The following is a 12,562-nucleotide window of genomic DNA, read 5'->3' on the forward strand; positions in this document are numbered from 1 at the left end:
CGAAGCGAGGTGCTCGTCGATGTATTTCGGAACGGTGTTTGAGATCATTTGGAAGCTTTCCGTGCTCTAAGTAGTCGATCAACGGCTGTCTCCACTCTTCAGCATCGACTGGAAGTACTGAGATGACATTTGTATCATCTATTGACATTTCATTAACGAGCGGAATCACCCATCTTTGGCAAACTGGCACGTCTGCAACTTCATCTTTTCCTAGTGTCATACTCGAGGCTAGATTGGCGAGAGCGTCTGCCATTTGATTTTCCTTTCTTGGCATATGTTCTAGTGTCACAGCTTCGAACTTTTGTAGCAGTTGGGTCGCTAGTCGGAAGTATGGGACGAGATCATCTTTCCTCACCTCATATTCAGTTAAGAGTTGATTGATTATGAGCTTGGAATCGCCATATACCTCAAGAGCTGTGATTTCCATGTTGATCGCCATTTGGAGCCCGATGATCAATGCTTGGTACTCAGCAACATTGTTGGAGCATAGCTCATTCAGTTGGAAGGAGTAAGGTAGTATTTGCCTTTGTGGCGACATGAATACTACTCCTGCCCCCGCTCCGTCTGCTCGTGCGGATCCGTCGAAAAACATCGTCCATGTTGGGAAGATGTCGATGTAGAACACCTCATCGTCAGGCAAGTAGTGTTTGGTGCTGTTTGCAGTTTCAGCTCGTGCAGGCAATGAGCGTTTGGTGCCGTTTGCAGTTTCAGCTCGTGCAGGCAAGGAGCGTTTTGGTGCCGTTTGCAGTTTCAGCTTGTGCAGGCAATGAGCATCTGGTGCCATTTGCAGTTTCAGCTCGTGCAGGCAAGGAGCGTTTTGGTGCCGTTTGCAGTTTCAGCTCGTGCAGGCAATGAGCGTTTGGTGTCACCTTTTAGGCTCGTGCGAACGAGGAGCTTGTGGTGTCGTTTGCAGTTTCAACTCGTGCAGACAAGGAGCTTGTGGACAAGATGGTTGCTGCTTGTCCAATTTCTTCGAAGCGATCTTCGAAAGGCATTCCTCACAATCTTCATAGCAAGGAGCCTTGATCGAGAAATTGAATAAGTCTTCGATGAAGAAGAGATCGCGCATGAACGATCTTTGTGTTGAAATTTTCTTATCTTCAACACTTTCACATTGCTTTGGAGGTTGGTGAAAGCTGCTTTCCCTCCTTTCTGATTGGTGCACTTGTGGAGAAGACATATGTTTCTCGTGCAGTTTCTTCGGAGTGACATGAGTCCATCCTTCAATTTCACTTGACTTGGAGCATGCCCCCAACAGTCGAGGTGAAGACTTTGAGTCGAAAGAGCCAGAAGTGACATCTTTCTTAGGGATTTCATCTTCAGTGCCGTCCTCTTGGGTTTGTTGGCATGAAGATTTGCCAGTGTGGACGATGATGCGCCTCCTTACTTTCAGTGGTCCTTTTGTGTCGACCTCTAGGATTGCTTGGCACTTCATCCTTGAAGGAATCAAGCTTCGAACGTCGCCTTTTTCTGCTAACCCATCGAACTTTTCTTCCTTTGGTGTTGTCTTCCTCTTTCCAAAAGGCTTCTCATTATCTTCAAATCTTTCCGAAGCTGATCGTCGCAGAGGAGAGATAGCTGTGTTGCTTTGTTTCTTAGGCTTTAACAACCTTTCAAAAACAAAGCTTTGGGATGTTGGCGCGTTAAGCCTCTTGAAGACAGAGGTTCGGCCTTGACTACCAATGCGATTAAGCACTGAAATTCTGGAGCTTGAATGGCTCATCCTATCGAAGACCGACGTCCGAGGGGCGGGTTTAGGCTCTTTTTGGTCTTGTTCAATGCTCACGCTGATGTGTTGAGCGCTAGCTTTCTTCACTTTGCTTGAAATCTTCACGGGTGTATTTGGTGTGAAGCCAAGTCCAGCTTTGTTGTTGTCAACTCCGTAATCATGCTCCTTCAACTTCTTTTGAGTCTCGGTGAGGTCACGATCTTTGTCATTGACGGTGTTTGAAACCTTCTTTCCAAGATTTGAAGAGGAAGCAAAGTCATGCCTAGCCTTTGACATGAGTTCGTAGGCATTTAGGTTAAAGCCTTCTTCGGTCTTCTTAGTTGGAAGAGAGCTTGGTTTCATTTTGAGGCCATGTTGTGCCTCCAGACGGTTAATGAGTCCGGCGGTTTGCAAGTTTTTCTCCTCTGCAGTCCGTGTGAGCTTTGCGATTGCTTCATTCATCTGAGCTAGCTGCTCCTCGATTGAAGTTACTCTAGTGGTCATGACTTGCATGGTTGTACTGCCGCTCGAATCAGCGTCGGAGAGTAAGGACTCTGAGTATTTCCTCAAGCTTTCCCCTCTTGATGCCCTTAGCGAGGCTAGGGTGATCACAGGCTCGTGCCTCAGGTGCTCTTGTTCCTTTGACAAAGTTAATGCAGGGGCGGAAACCGCGGCAAAAAGAGCTCTTGCCTTACTTCGGGTTATGGTGCCCGAAATATCACCACTTGCGGCGATGATGTTCTTATTCTTTGCTTTGATTGCAGGAACAGCTTGATCCTTTCTTGATGCCATTTGCGTTTTTTCGATGATTTGAGGATAGAGATGAGAGGTAGAGATATCCCACCGGGCGTGCCAAATTTGTGAACACGAAAGTTTCTTTGAAACAAGAAACCAGAATAACGTGTACAAAATAATATTTTTGTGTTTATGATTTTGGGGTTACGATCTCTCTCAAATTTGGTCCTCTGATTCTATCTTCGTAGGGTGTAGGTTTGTGGATGAGTTGTTGATCCAAAGGGCCGTCGGGGCTTGATCTAAGGATGAACAGTTGATGAACGGATCTTCAAGGGGCGTTGGGCTTGATCTTGAAGAATGGGTGTATGGATTTCTTCAAGGGGCTTTTGGGCTTGATCTTGAAGGTTGATGGATGAGCAGATCTTCAAGGGCTTTTGGGCTTAGTCTTGAAGAACGATTGGATGTGTGGATTTGTTTGTGCTGTTGATCCAAGGGGCCGTTGGGGCTTGATCTTAGGATGAACGATGAACACTTTCTTCAAGGGCCGTCGGGGTTTGATCTTGAATAATGGTTGTGTGGATTTCTTCAAGGGCTTTTGGGCTTGATCTTGAAGGTTGATGGATGAGCGGATCTTCAAGGGCTTTTGGGCTTAATCTTGAAGAACGATTGGATGTGTGGATTTGTTGAGGTTGTTGATCCAAAGGGCCGTTGGGGGCTTATGCTTAGGATGAACGGATGAACACTTTCTTCAAGGGCCGTCGGGGCTTGATCTTGAATAATGGTTGTGTGGATTTCTTCAAGGGCTTTTGGGCTTGATCTTGAAGGTTGATGAATGAGCGGATCTTCAAGGGCTTTTGGGCTTAATCTTGAAGAACGATTGGATGTGTGGATTTGTTGAGGTTGTTGATCCAAAGGGCCGTTGGGGGCTTATGCTTAGGATGAACGGATGAACACTTTCTTCAAGGGCCGTCGGGGCTTGATCTTGAAAGAGGATTTAACGAAGAACGAAGAGAGCTTTCTTGATCCTTCGGAATTCTTGGGAATTTGGATGGTTGGAAGCTTTGGAGTTTCAAAGCTTCAAGGATTTGGGGAATTCTCTTCTAATTTTGGAGTAAAGAAATGTATTTGTGAATTCCTTGATGCTTGATACCTTGATGGAGAAGCCTATTTATAGGCTTTGAGAATGAATCACCACCACAAAATATTTTTTTCCTTTCCAAGCACCATTGCCTAATTTTCCCACTTAATGCAATATTGAAATTGAAGTGGTGTAACTTATGGCCTAATTTCCCACTTAATACCATTTTAAACTTGAAGTGGTCTAACTTATGGCCTAATTTCCCACTTAACACCATTTAAACTTGAAATGTGTATGCTTTGTCATTGCCCAAATGAGAAAAACTTGCTTTGATCCGTAATGGATTGAAGTGTGCTTGCCTTGTCATTGCCCAACATGAGAAGAAAAACTTGTTTTGATCCTCAATGGATTGAAATGTGCTTACCTTGTCATTGCCCAAATTGAGAAGAAAAAACTTGTTTAATCATCCAAGGGTATTTCTTCCTATTTTGTTGAGTCACATGCCATGTGTACAATTTGTACGACACGTGGCGTATGCCATGTATGCCCTGACATGTCAAAACTTTAATGCGTTGGTGAACATTTGTTTTACTGAAATTTCGATGTCTACACCTCTATTTTGTAATTATGTTGTAACTTGTTAATAAAGTAACCTTTGACAAAAAAAATAAATAAATGAGAAAGAGTAAATAACGGGCTAGATTCGATTAATTAGGTGTACAAGTGGAAAGGAAACTGTAAAATTTTTGAGGAAAAGATACGATATGCATAATAGGTCTCGATAAAATCCTTACCGGGGATTTCAACTCGATCTAAAGAAAAAAGAATGTTCTACACAAAAGAATACAAACGTCAATTATTCCCAAAATTACAATCAACTCAGCCACACTAGGCTTGATTATCCACAAACAGAGTATAATTTTAAACACATTTAACACTCATTTTTACGTGAAGACAAAATCCACGTGGTAAACAATGAGTGCGGAAGGTAAACCAAATATCATTATGTGACTAATCACCAAATACACCTCTTTTTATTTTGATCCACCATAGTGAATTAATCAAATCGAAAACAACAAACAAAATCAAACCAAGTTGTGTAAAAAGAGAAAAATGATTAGTTATCATTCCCCATTTTTTTCTTTTTCCCCAAAAAATATGTACACAAAATGAGTGAAGTAAAAGAATACATTTCGAAAATTTAATAATCGATGATTGGCTCGCCAATATTCAAATTTCTCTGTATTTTCCAAGGCAAGTTAAAAAGCTTGGCCAAGATAAATTTGAAGACCTTGTTCACATTGATGTTGTGGGTTGCACTTGAGAAGAAAAGGGTCGCCTTTATAGCCTTTGCATAAGCCCTGGCCTGCAAAAAAAATATACCTACCCTTTTATCTTAATATCGAAAAATCCTTCCCTGTATGGATTTGTAAAATATAGGATTTCTTGTTAGAAGGAAAACGGATACTCAATAAAGTGAGCAAACAGAATTCGATCTCGACGCGGAAAGAAAAGCATGACTTCGACAGATGTCGAGTCTCGGAAGTTACAGGAGAAGACCCCCCAAGTCTTCGTTACTATTTATTATCCAAAGCATTCTTCTGCTTCACATGACACACTTTGAAAACTAAATTTTCAGCTACCGTAATCGTCAAGGCAATATCTAGGACTTGGGTTCCTTTCTTTGGGATACGGCCAATTGTGATGTTTTCATTTTCGGTGAGATGATGTTTTATATAATTGGACTGAAATGAAGGATTCGAACTTGGACCTTTTCAAACGTTAGAAAGAGATACACTCATACACAGTTCAAAAAAAAAAAAAAAAAAAAAAATCTAGTCAAGATGATAAGTAAACTCTGTAAGCAGAACCAGAAATTTTAAAAGAAGTGGGCCCCGACACCGAGACGTAATTGGGTGAGATCGGCTCATTTCTACTTGATGTGATGAAAATCCTAAATATTTACATCGTATCACAGTTCATCCTAATCCAAAGATGGCTCCGCCTCTAACCGCAGATTAGTAATTATTAAAGAAAATTAATGAAAAATGTTTGAAAACTTTGAGTTTTAATGATAATGACAAAATAAAGGATAAAGTGAATAGTACCATGATTGACTTTTTAGTGTAAAAATATGATTTTTCGTTAAAGTGAACAGTACCGTGGACTTTTCGTTAAAACTCTCTAATTATTAAGACTAACCCATTCACTATATCAGTTTTGTCTTTCCCTCTAGGTAGTATTAGTTTTAGTCAAAATTTGCAGGAAATTTGTATACCTGGGTTACAATTGTCCATTGCAGATCTGGGGGAAGTCTCACAAAATCATCAAATTTAGTCCCAATTAGTATGGGAATTGCTGTCTGCACGTTAAAAAACACACAGTAGGAATTTGATTAATTAATTACATAAATAAATATAATTATTGGCTAATTAACTATGGATGTCTCTAATTTTAATTACTCAATTATAATATGTAAAAGATAAACTGTAAATAGTACCTGGTTCCATTTTCTTGCTAGACTGTACCATCCAATAACACTACAAGAACACAAAAAGCACCAGTTTCTATTAGTATTATTAACCATAGTGCTAATTGGTAAACAATTTGGGTTAAAATGTTACATATCAGAAGATTATGAGCTGACCTGTTTAGCGTGCGCCGACTAGTAAGATCAAACATGAACAAAATTGCTACTGCATCTTTACAGGCGATTGGAACATGATCTATCGAACTCTGGTTGCCTACAAAGAACGTATAACAACAAATTGAATACATCATACCGTCGAACTGTCTGGTAATAGAACATTTTTCGCGTGTTTATGTGCATACCTCCCACATCCCACATGCTAAACGAAATCCGAGCGCCTTGAACAATCAATGTTTTATCCATTAAATTTACTCCAGCCATCTGCAGATAGCTATGTTCTTGCTCATGCCCAACATATTTGCTCTTCAAGAACAAAAAGAAAAAGGAGAAAAAATTAATATAATTCATCATTAGTAGCATAACAATCTACCCAACAACCAAATTAACAAGTCATTAAACCATAAATTACTTATATACTTTACCATAAAACTTGTCTTTCCAATCTGGCAATCACCCAGCAAACTGATCTTCAAGCTCACCAAATCCGCATCTGTCTCATACACGTTAAGACTACTACTTGTGGGGTTGTCCACCGCCAAAACACCCTCCAAAACTTCCGGTGGCGGCGAGAAAGCTCTGAGGGGCAATCTCCGGTACCTGACCGCCGGTTTCCCTATGGAACAAACAAGAAACCTGTCCCAGATGAATCTGAAAAACTCCCGGATAACCGGAACCCGGTCGACTATGCACCACCTAAAATTAACGTGAACAATTTTTCGACAAAGCTGTGTCATCTTTTGTGGTAATCTTCACGAATAACTGTGACCATGGAATTTGGAATTTGTCATGATTTTTTGTGTTTGGTAATTTGGTAGAAAGTATAAAACGTACGTTATGATCTTTTTGACAAACAAATACAAATGGTAGGAAGGTCGGAAGGCGACTGAGTAGCAGCCTACGGAGGGCGATGATGGACAGTTGACGGGTATTTTATCGTGGATTCTCAAAACGGTCCAAATTGCCGGCTTCTTGACGGGTTTTTGTTTGTGTTTTGGTAAATTTGGGTCTACGGTATAAAATATTGTGTGCGGTTGCGATGGGTGTTATAGTCATATCCGTGGGAAAGGACAAAGTGTTTTGGGTGGGGAAGATAAATTAAATTAAACGTTTTTATAATAGGAATAAAACTTCGTGGACATGCACACAGCACAAGCAAGCTTATTGTAATGTAGTCTGGATAAGAAAATGAACTCTTTTAAAGTGAGATTTTGAATTTTTTGTCGTATTACAGTTTAACGTCAATTCTTATGTTAATATTTTTGTGCAAAAAATATGAGAGTTCCACTTTTGAGAGAGTCTATTTCGTACTTCTCAAATGAAGAACGCTACCTTTTAATATTAAATAATGTTTTTTGTTTAACTAGTCTTGGGTTTGAAGTTAGTACTCCACAAAAAGGACAATACTTTGCTTACGACATGATATTATTTTATTGTATAAACGTTATTATCAAAATCGTTATTTTTTATTCTTGATTAAAGATTATTTCTAAGAAAACTCATTCGATCATTTTTTTTATTATCTTCTAAACAAAAACTCGTTCAATTTGGCAACTATTTAGTCATTCATATATGTTCAAACAAATCGGATATTATGGCTATAAATAATATCTTCGTGACAAACGATTAATTTGTTTGATTGATGTGATACAATTTAACATGCTTATTGGAAAGTCCAAAATTTTCCGTTCTCCCAAAAAATAAAAAACCAAAATGAGAAATCGAAAATGGAGTGCAAACATATGGTAAGCCGTTTCAATATATTCTTTGAAACTACTCTTTGGAGCATGTGTGTGTTTTCAAACAATTGGTCAAGCATGTTACTACGAATTGTTAAGCGGCGGTGTTATTTACACACTCATTTTACTTTTTACACATTTCTTGTTAATTTTTATCATTTGAAATTCATTCGATCCGACGTTCAAAAATTAAAAGAGAGTGTGTAAAAGGTAAAAAAAAGGTGGGTGGATAACACCACCCTTGTTAATTATTGATGTTTTTAGTAAATTAGTAAAATACATTTACATACATCAATGACTAATAATCTGTCTCCATATAATTGTTAAAAACATTTGCATACAAGTCAAAACCTGACCCTCTTTTGAGAAGTATCTTAAACCTGACTTCAAATCAGAAGCGTTCTTGCAACTTTTTTATTTTTTATTTTTTATTTTTATGCAAAGAATTTATAGCTTAATTAGTTAAGAGTAACGGTGTTGTACTGTAACATTTTCCTCCTTAAAGCTAATTAATTAATTAAATGATAGATCGTAACTTAGATGGCATGATTCCTTCCTGACATAAACAAAGAGAACTAGGCATCTGTGTTGTTTGGGTTTGTGGATCTATAGATCGATCAAAGGGAATTTCAGACTTTTCCGAATAAAGGAGAAAACTTTGAACCCCACCGCGATGCACACAAACAAAACCCCACTTCAGCCCCCAACTCTTTGCTCATTCTTTTTTTTTTCACCATTAATTTTAAGAGAAATGCTAAGGAAATTTTCTTAAAAATAGAACTTTTTATAGATTTTCCGTCATATAATGCTTTTTTTGTACAATTCTCGTGCTAATAATATAAAATATTGCGCTAAAAGGTGTCGGATAGTCCATAAAAAGTTTCACTTTAAAAGTCTTCTTAGCATTTCTCTTAATTTCAGAATTAAAATAAATAAATAAATGCTTTTTCCATTTCAGTGGTGAAAGTAAATAAAAATAAGTGTTTTTTTTTTCTCATTTCAGTGGTTGGTATAATGGTAGTGGTCCTTCTTCTTTACTCTTTCTTCATTTTTCTTTTAAATGAAATATTCTTTACTCTTTCGGCGAATGTATAATTTATATTTTTATGGGATAGCCTACGCTATCTTTTAATGAAAAAAAGTTATTGGTACTATTTAGTTTGAACGATAATTTTGTAACGCAATTAGGTTCGCACATAGCATTCTATATTGATAGTATAATGGTACGTTTACAATGTAAACACCAATTTTGTTCTAGTAATAACAATGTCATTATGTGTTATTTTTCTTTATAAAAAAAAAAAAAAAAAAGATCAGCTGGTGGCTTCGCCACGATATTCTACCATTTCAAGGGCCAGGAAGGCTCACAGAGGCATTTCAGCCTTCACTTGACCACCATTGTGCAATTCTCCAGCGTCAAGAATCAAACTCAAGTCATGTGGAATACGGGCCTGAAATTTGTTCCCAACCACATAGCCACCTCATGGTGGGTGTCATTATGTGTTATTAAGGTTAATTATTAAATATAACCTTAATTACCACTATTATTGAATTGTAAACTTTGATGATTATAATGTAATATTTTCCTCTATTGTAATTCACATGCTAAATAATGTTAACGTGTCATGTTGTACCGTTTTTCATATAATATTCATAAAATTATCCTTGATTACAAGTAATACTGTACACTGAGGGAATGATAAGGATTTGAACTAGAAACACAGTAAATTAAAGAAAAAAAGTCCTAAACTAACAACGCAAATTATCACTTGCATTATTCATCAAATTATCATTTGAACTTCTAAACTTCAGAACACCATCTCCATGTCAGAGCAAAAAATTTGAGAGAGGCGTTGGAGGTATGCTTAACAAATTGTGGTAGGTCGATAAAACTTTCGGAATATAAATCATGATATTTCAGTTGTTATATCAATCATGATGATCTGTTGGACTAAAACGATTACTGACAACAAAGGATATCAGCTTTCTGGAATAAAATCATTGTGCAAATGTTGTTTACAATTCAACATCGTATTCAACAAACTGGATATGATAAGATCTAACACCACCAAACCAAACACAGGAAAATATAAAGAGGAAAAAGCAAAACTAGAAAAGAAGTAATGATTAGGTACACTCGAATTTCCGTGCCATGCTCGATCAACACACGTGGTGGCACATTACAAGAGAATGAAAAAGATGAGCTGAATGATGGTGCTTATTCTTTAAATTGAATTTTCAAAATAATTTTTTAAATTGAGTCATTAGTTTATGGGGAATCCAGATCCTCTTTGTGAGGATTCCAAAAATTCGTGAATTATATATGTTTATCGTACATCGTATGGTCAGAAATTATTTTAAATATTTTTATTTAAAATTAAATACAAACGGTACCTAACAAAACTGATCGCACTATATACGATGAACAGACATAATTTACAGATCCTCATGATCCTCACCAAAAAATTCTGGAGATGATCCTGTTGGGTTTATGGGACCCAAATAACAGTGGTTTCTACTACTACAGATCAACACGTGTTCTAGAAAAGAAAAATCATTTGAAAATTCTTACTGTAACGTCTCCTTCACTTGTGATTAGTGGAAAGTAAGGGTGTTTGTGAATGTAGGGAATGATAAAAAAAAATAACAATACCATTCACTTGTGATTGTAGAAAGAGGAAATTACCTTGCAACAAAGAAGAAGAATCAGCTCGCAAAAAAAGAGAAAGGACTTCACTACTACGAAACTATTTATTAGTATCGCTATGATAACCGACAAGAAAAATATATTACTTTCGAATTTTAAGAAAATCCGACAGAAAATACTCTAAAACCGATAGAAATTGTGTCGGATATAACCGACAAAGATTTTATTAATAATGAATAAATAAAAGTATTATCTATCGGATAAAATCGATAGAAAATATATTAATAATAAAAAAAATATAAACCACCTTTTGAATCATTTCTTTCCCTTTCAAGTTGGCTTCCCTTGCATTCATTGCATTTTCCAGCGAACAAATCTCCATTATTCCTGCAACAAAACAACTAGTGAACGGATCCGTGAGAACCCTACGCAAACTACCCCCAAACTTTATCATTCTTGCAAATCAACAGATCTTCGACATGCAAAACCAACACAGTTAACTGAGGGCATGAATCTTTAATTTGGATGTTGATCCGTGTTTTGTCTCTCTTGTGTAATGCCGTATCCAAGCTTTGGAGTCCGCTCTTGTGCATACATCAGAACATAGATGGGTGTAAAAATCATAGCACAAAAAAACTTTTAAAATAACATCAAAAGAGAAGTTTGGGGGTGATTGCGTTTTTACCTAAAGATGGGGGAGTCTTGGACGATCCACCATGGATCTGGAACTTTTGGGCGTTGGTGCACCTCCCTTGTTGTAGATCCATGTACTCTCACAAAAAAGAAAACAAAATGTTACATGGATGTGTTAATTCTTTGATTTTTCCATGACAATAAACTCAATGGAACTCCATGGCAGCAAAATGAGATTTTTACCTTTGACTTAGGGGTTTCACTACCGAGATCTAGTGCAGATGATGGCTTCCATGAACCGGACCAAGAGTCATGGAGGCATGGATTACAGTCTCAGATCGAGAGAAATGGAGGCGAAGGGTTTATGTTGAACAACAATAAAGACTAGATTTTGTGTAGGTCGAGAGTTATGAAGACATTTCTCATGGTTGATAGAGGAGTGGGTATGGCTTCTACCTAGGGTTTGTGTTGATTTGAGAAAGGGCTGAGAGAAATGAGAAGACCTCTTTCGGTTTCTAGAGAGAGAATGACCTAAGGTTTCTAATTACACTAAGAAATGAAAGCAGTGAGAGAAACCTATGGCTTTTCATTTGGAATCCTAGGGAGATCCTTTTCCTGATGCACGACACGTGTGCGCATCCTAAGCTTCTGGGCTTACCGAGGACACTGTGAACATTCACAGAAGGAGAGAGCCGTGTGGGTTGTAGGCTCGAGGTCATCAAAAGCTAAAATGAGAATGGGTGTAGCTGCTAAGGTTTTGCTTTGTTCGTGTCGGTTATAACCGCCAGAGTACTAAAATAATAACCGCCATAAACTAAAATAATAAAATACATAATTTCTGTCTGTTAAAACCGCCACCATTAACTTAAAAACTGCCGGAATATGTTAAAAATATTTTTTAAAAAAAAGAATTCAAAAATACTTGCGGTTATAATAATTTTATGGCGGTTGCATCCGACACTAAATATCCGCCAAGAATTTACGTCGGATATAACCGACAGGATTTCATTGTTATCTGACACTAACTGAATGATGTGTCGGATATATTTTATCTGACATAATGGCTTATTAAACCGCAACCATCATCCAACACCTAAAGCTAATATTGTAGTAGTGCATCAAAAGAGAACAATGCTTGGCTCCACAAACTATAAAGCAATTCTCCCCCAAAATACTTTTTTGTTGATTCACATAATTTCATGCTTATGATCAAAATTAGAGGTAGGCACGGTCCGGTTCGGCCCGATTCCACGAACCCAAAATCGATTTCGGAACCTGAAAATATTAACAGTTCGTTTCAATGCAATTTCGCAAAAATTTATTATTACGAAAATTGTACAATTTAGTTCACGTCAGTTCCGATTCGATTCATGCT

At 37.5% G+C, this 12,562-nt stretch overlaps 1 protein-coding gene across 2 annotated transcripts; it reads right to left on the reverse strand.

Annotated features, from left to right (window-relative positions):
* Positions 1-3,926: 3,926 nt before the first annotated feature.
* Positions 3,927-7,237, reverse strand: LOC137715941 (septum-promoting GTP-binding protein 1). 2 transcript variants are annotated; one of them, XM_068455307.2, is made up of 6 exons: positions 6,594-7,233; positions 6,354-6,474; positions 6,169-6,265; positions 6,022-6,061; positions 5,800-5,883; positions 3,927-4,887 (listed from the first exon to the last, which is right to left on the reverse strand). In XM_068455307.2, the coding sequence occupies exons 1-6, from the start codon at positions 6,903-6,905 to the stop codon at positions 4,723-4,725; spliced, it is 819 nt and encodes a 272-aa protein (XP_068311408.2). In that variant the 5' UTR covers positions 6,906-7,233; the 3' UTR covers positions 3,927-4,722. The 2 variants fall into 2 exon arrangements, with proteins under 2 accessions (XP_068311408.2, XP_088546927.1); XM_088690801.1 differs by having other exon boundaries at positions 4,617-4,904; positions 6,594-7,237.
* Positions 7,238-12,562: the final 5,325 nt, after the last annotated feature.

Source organism: Pyrus communis, chromosome 3 (assembly GCF_041283825.1).
Source record: "Pyrus communis isolate YQ-2024b chromosome 3, ASM4128382v1, whole genome shotgun sequence".
Lineage (NCBI taxonomy): Eukaryota > Viridiplantae > Streptophyta > Magnoliopsida > Rosales > Rosaceae > Pyrus > Pyrus communis.

Excerpts from the sequence above, each read along its gene's own strand:
- LOC137715941 (XM_068455307.2), bottom strand. The coding sequence starts at position 6,905 with ATGACACAGCTTTGTCGAAAAATTGTTCACGTTAATTTTAGGTGGTGC. Across the intron at positions 6,475-6,593 it reads TTGGAAAGACAAGTTTTATG|AGCAAATATGTTGGGCATGA; the intron begins GTAAAGTATATA and ends TTGTTCTTGAAG. Across the intron at positions 5,884-6,021 it reads TAGCAAGAAAATGGAACCAG|ACAGCAATTCCCATACTAAT; the intron begins GTACTATTTACA and ends TTTAACGTGCAG.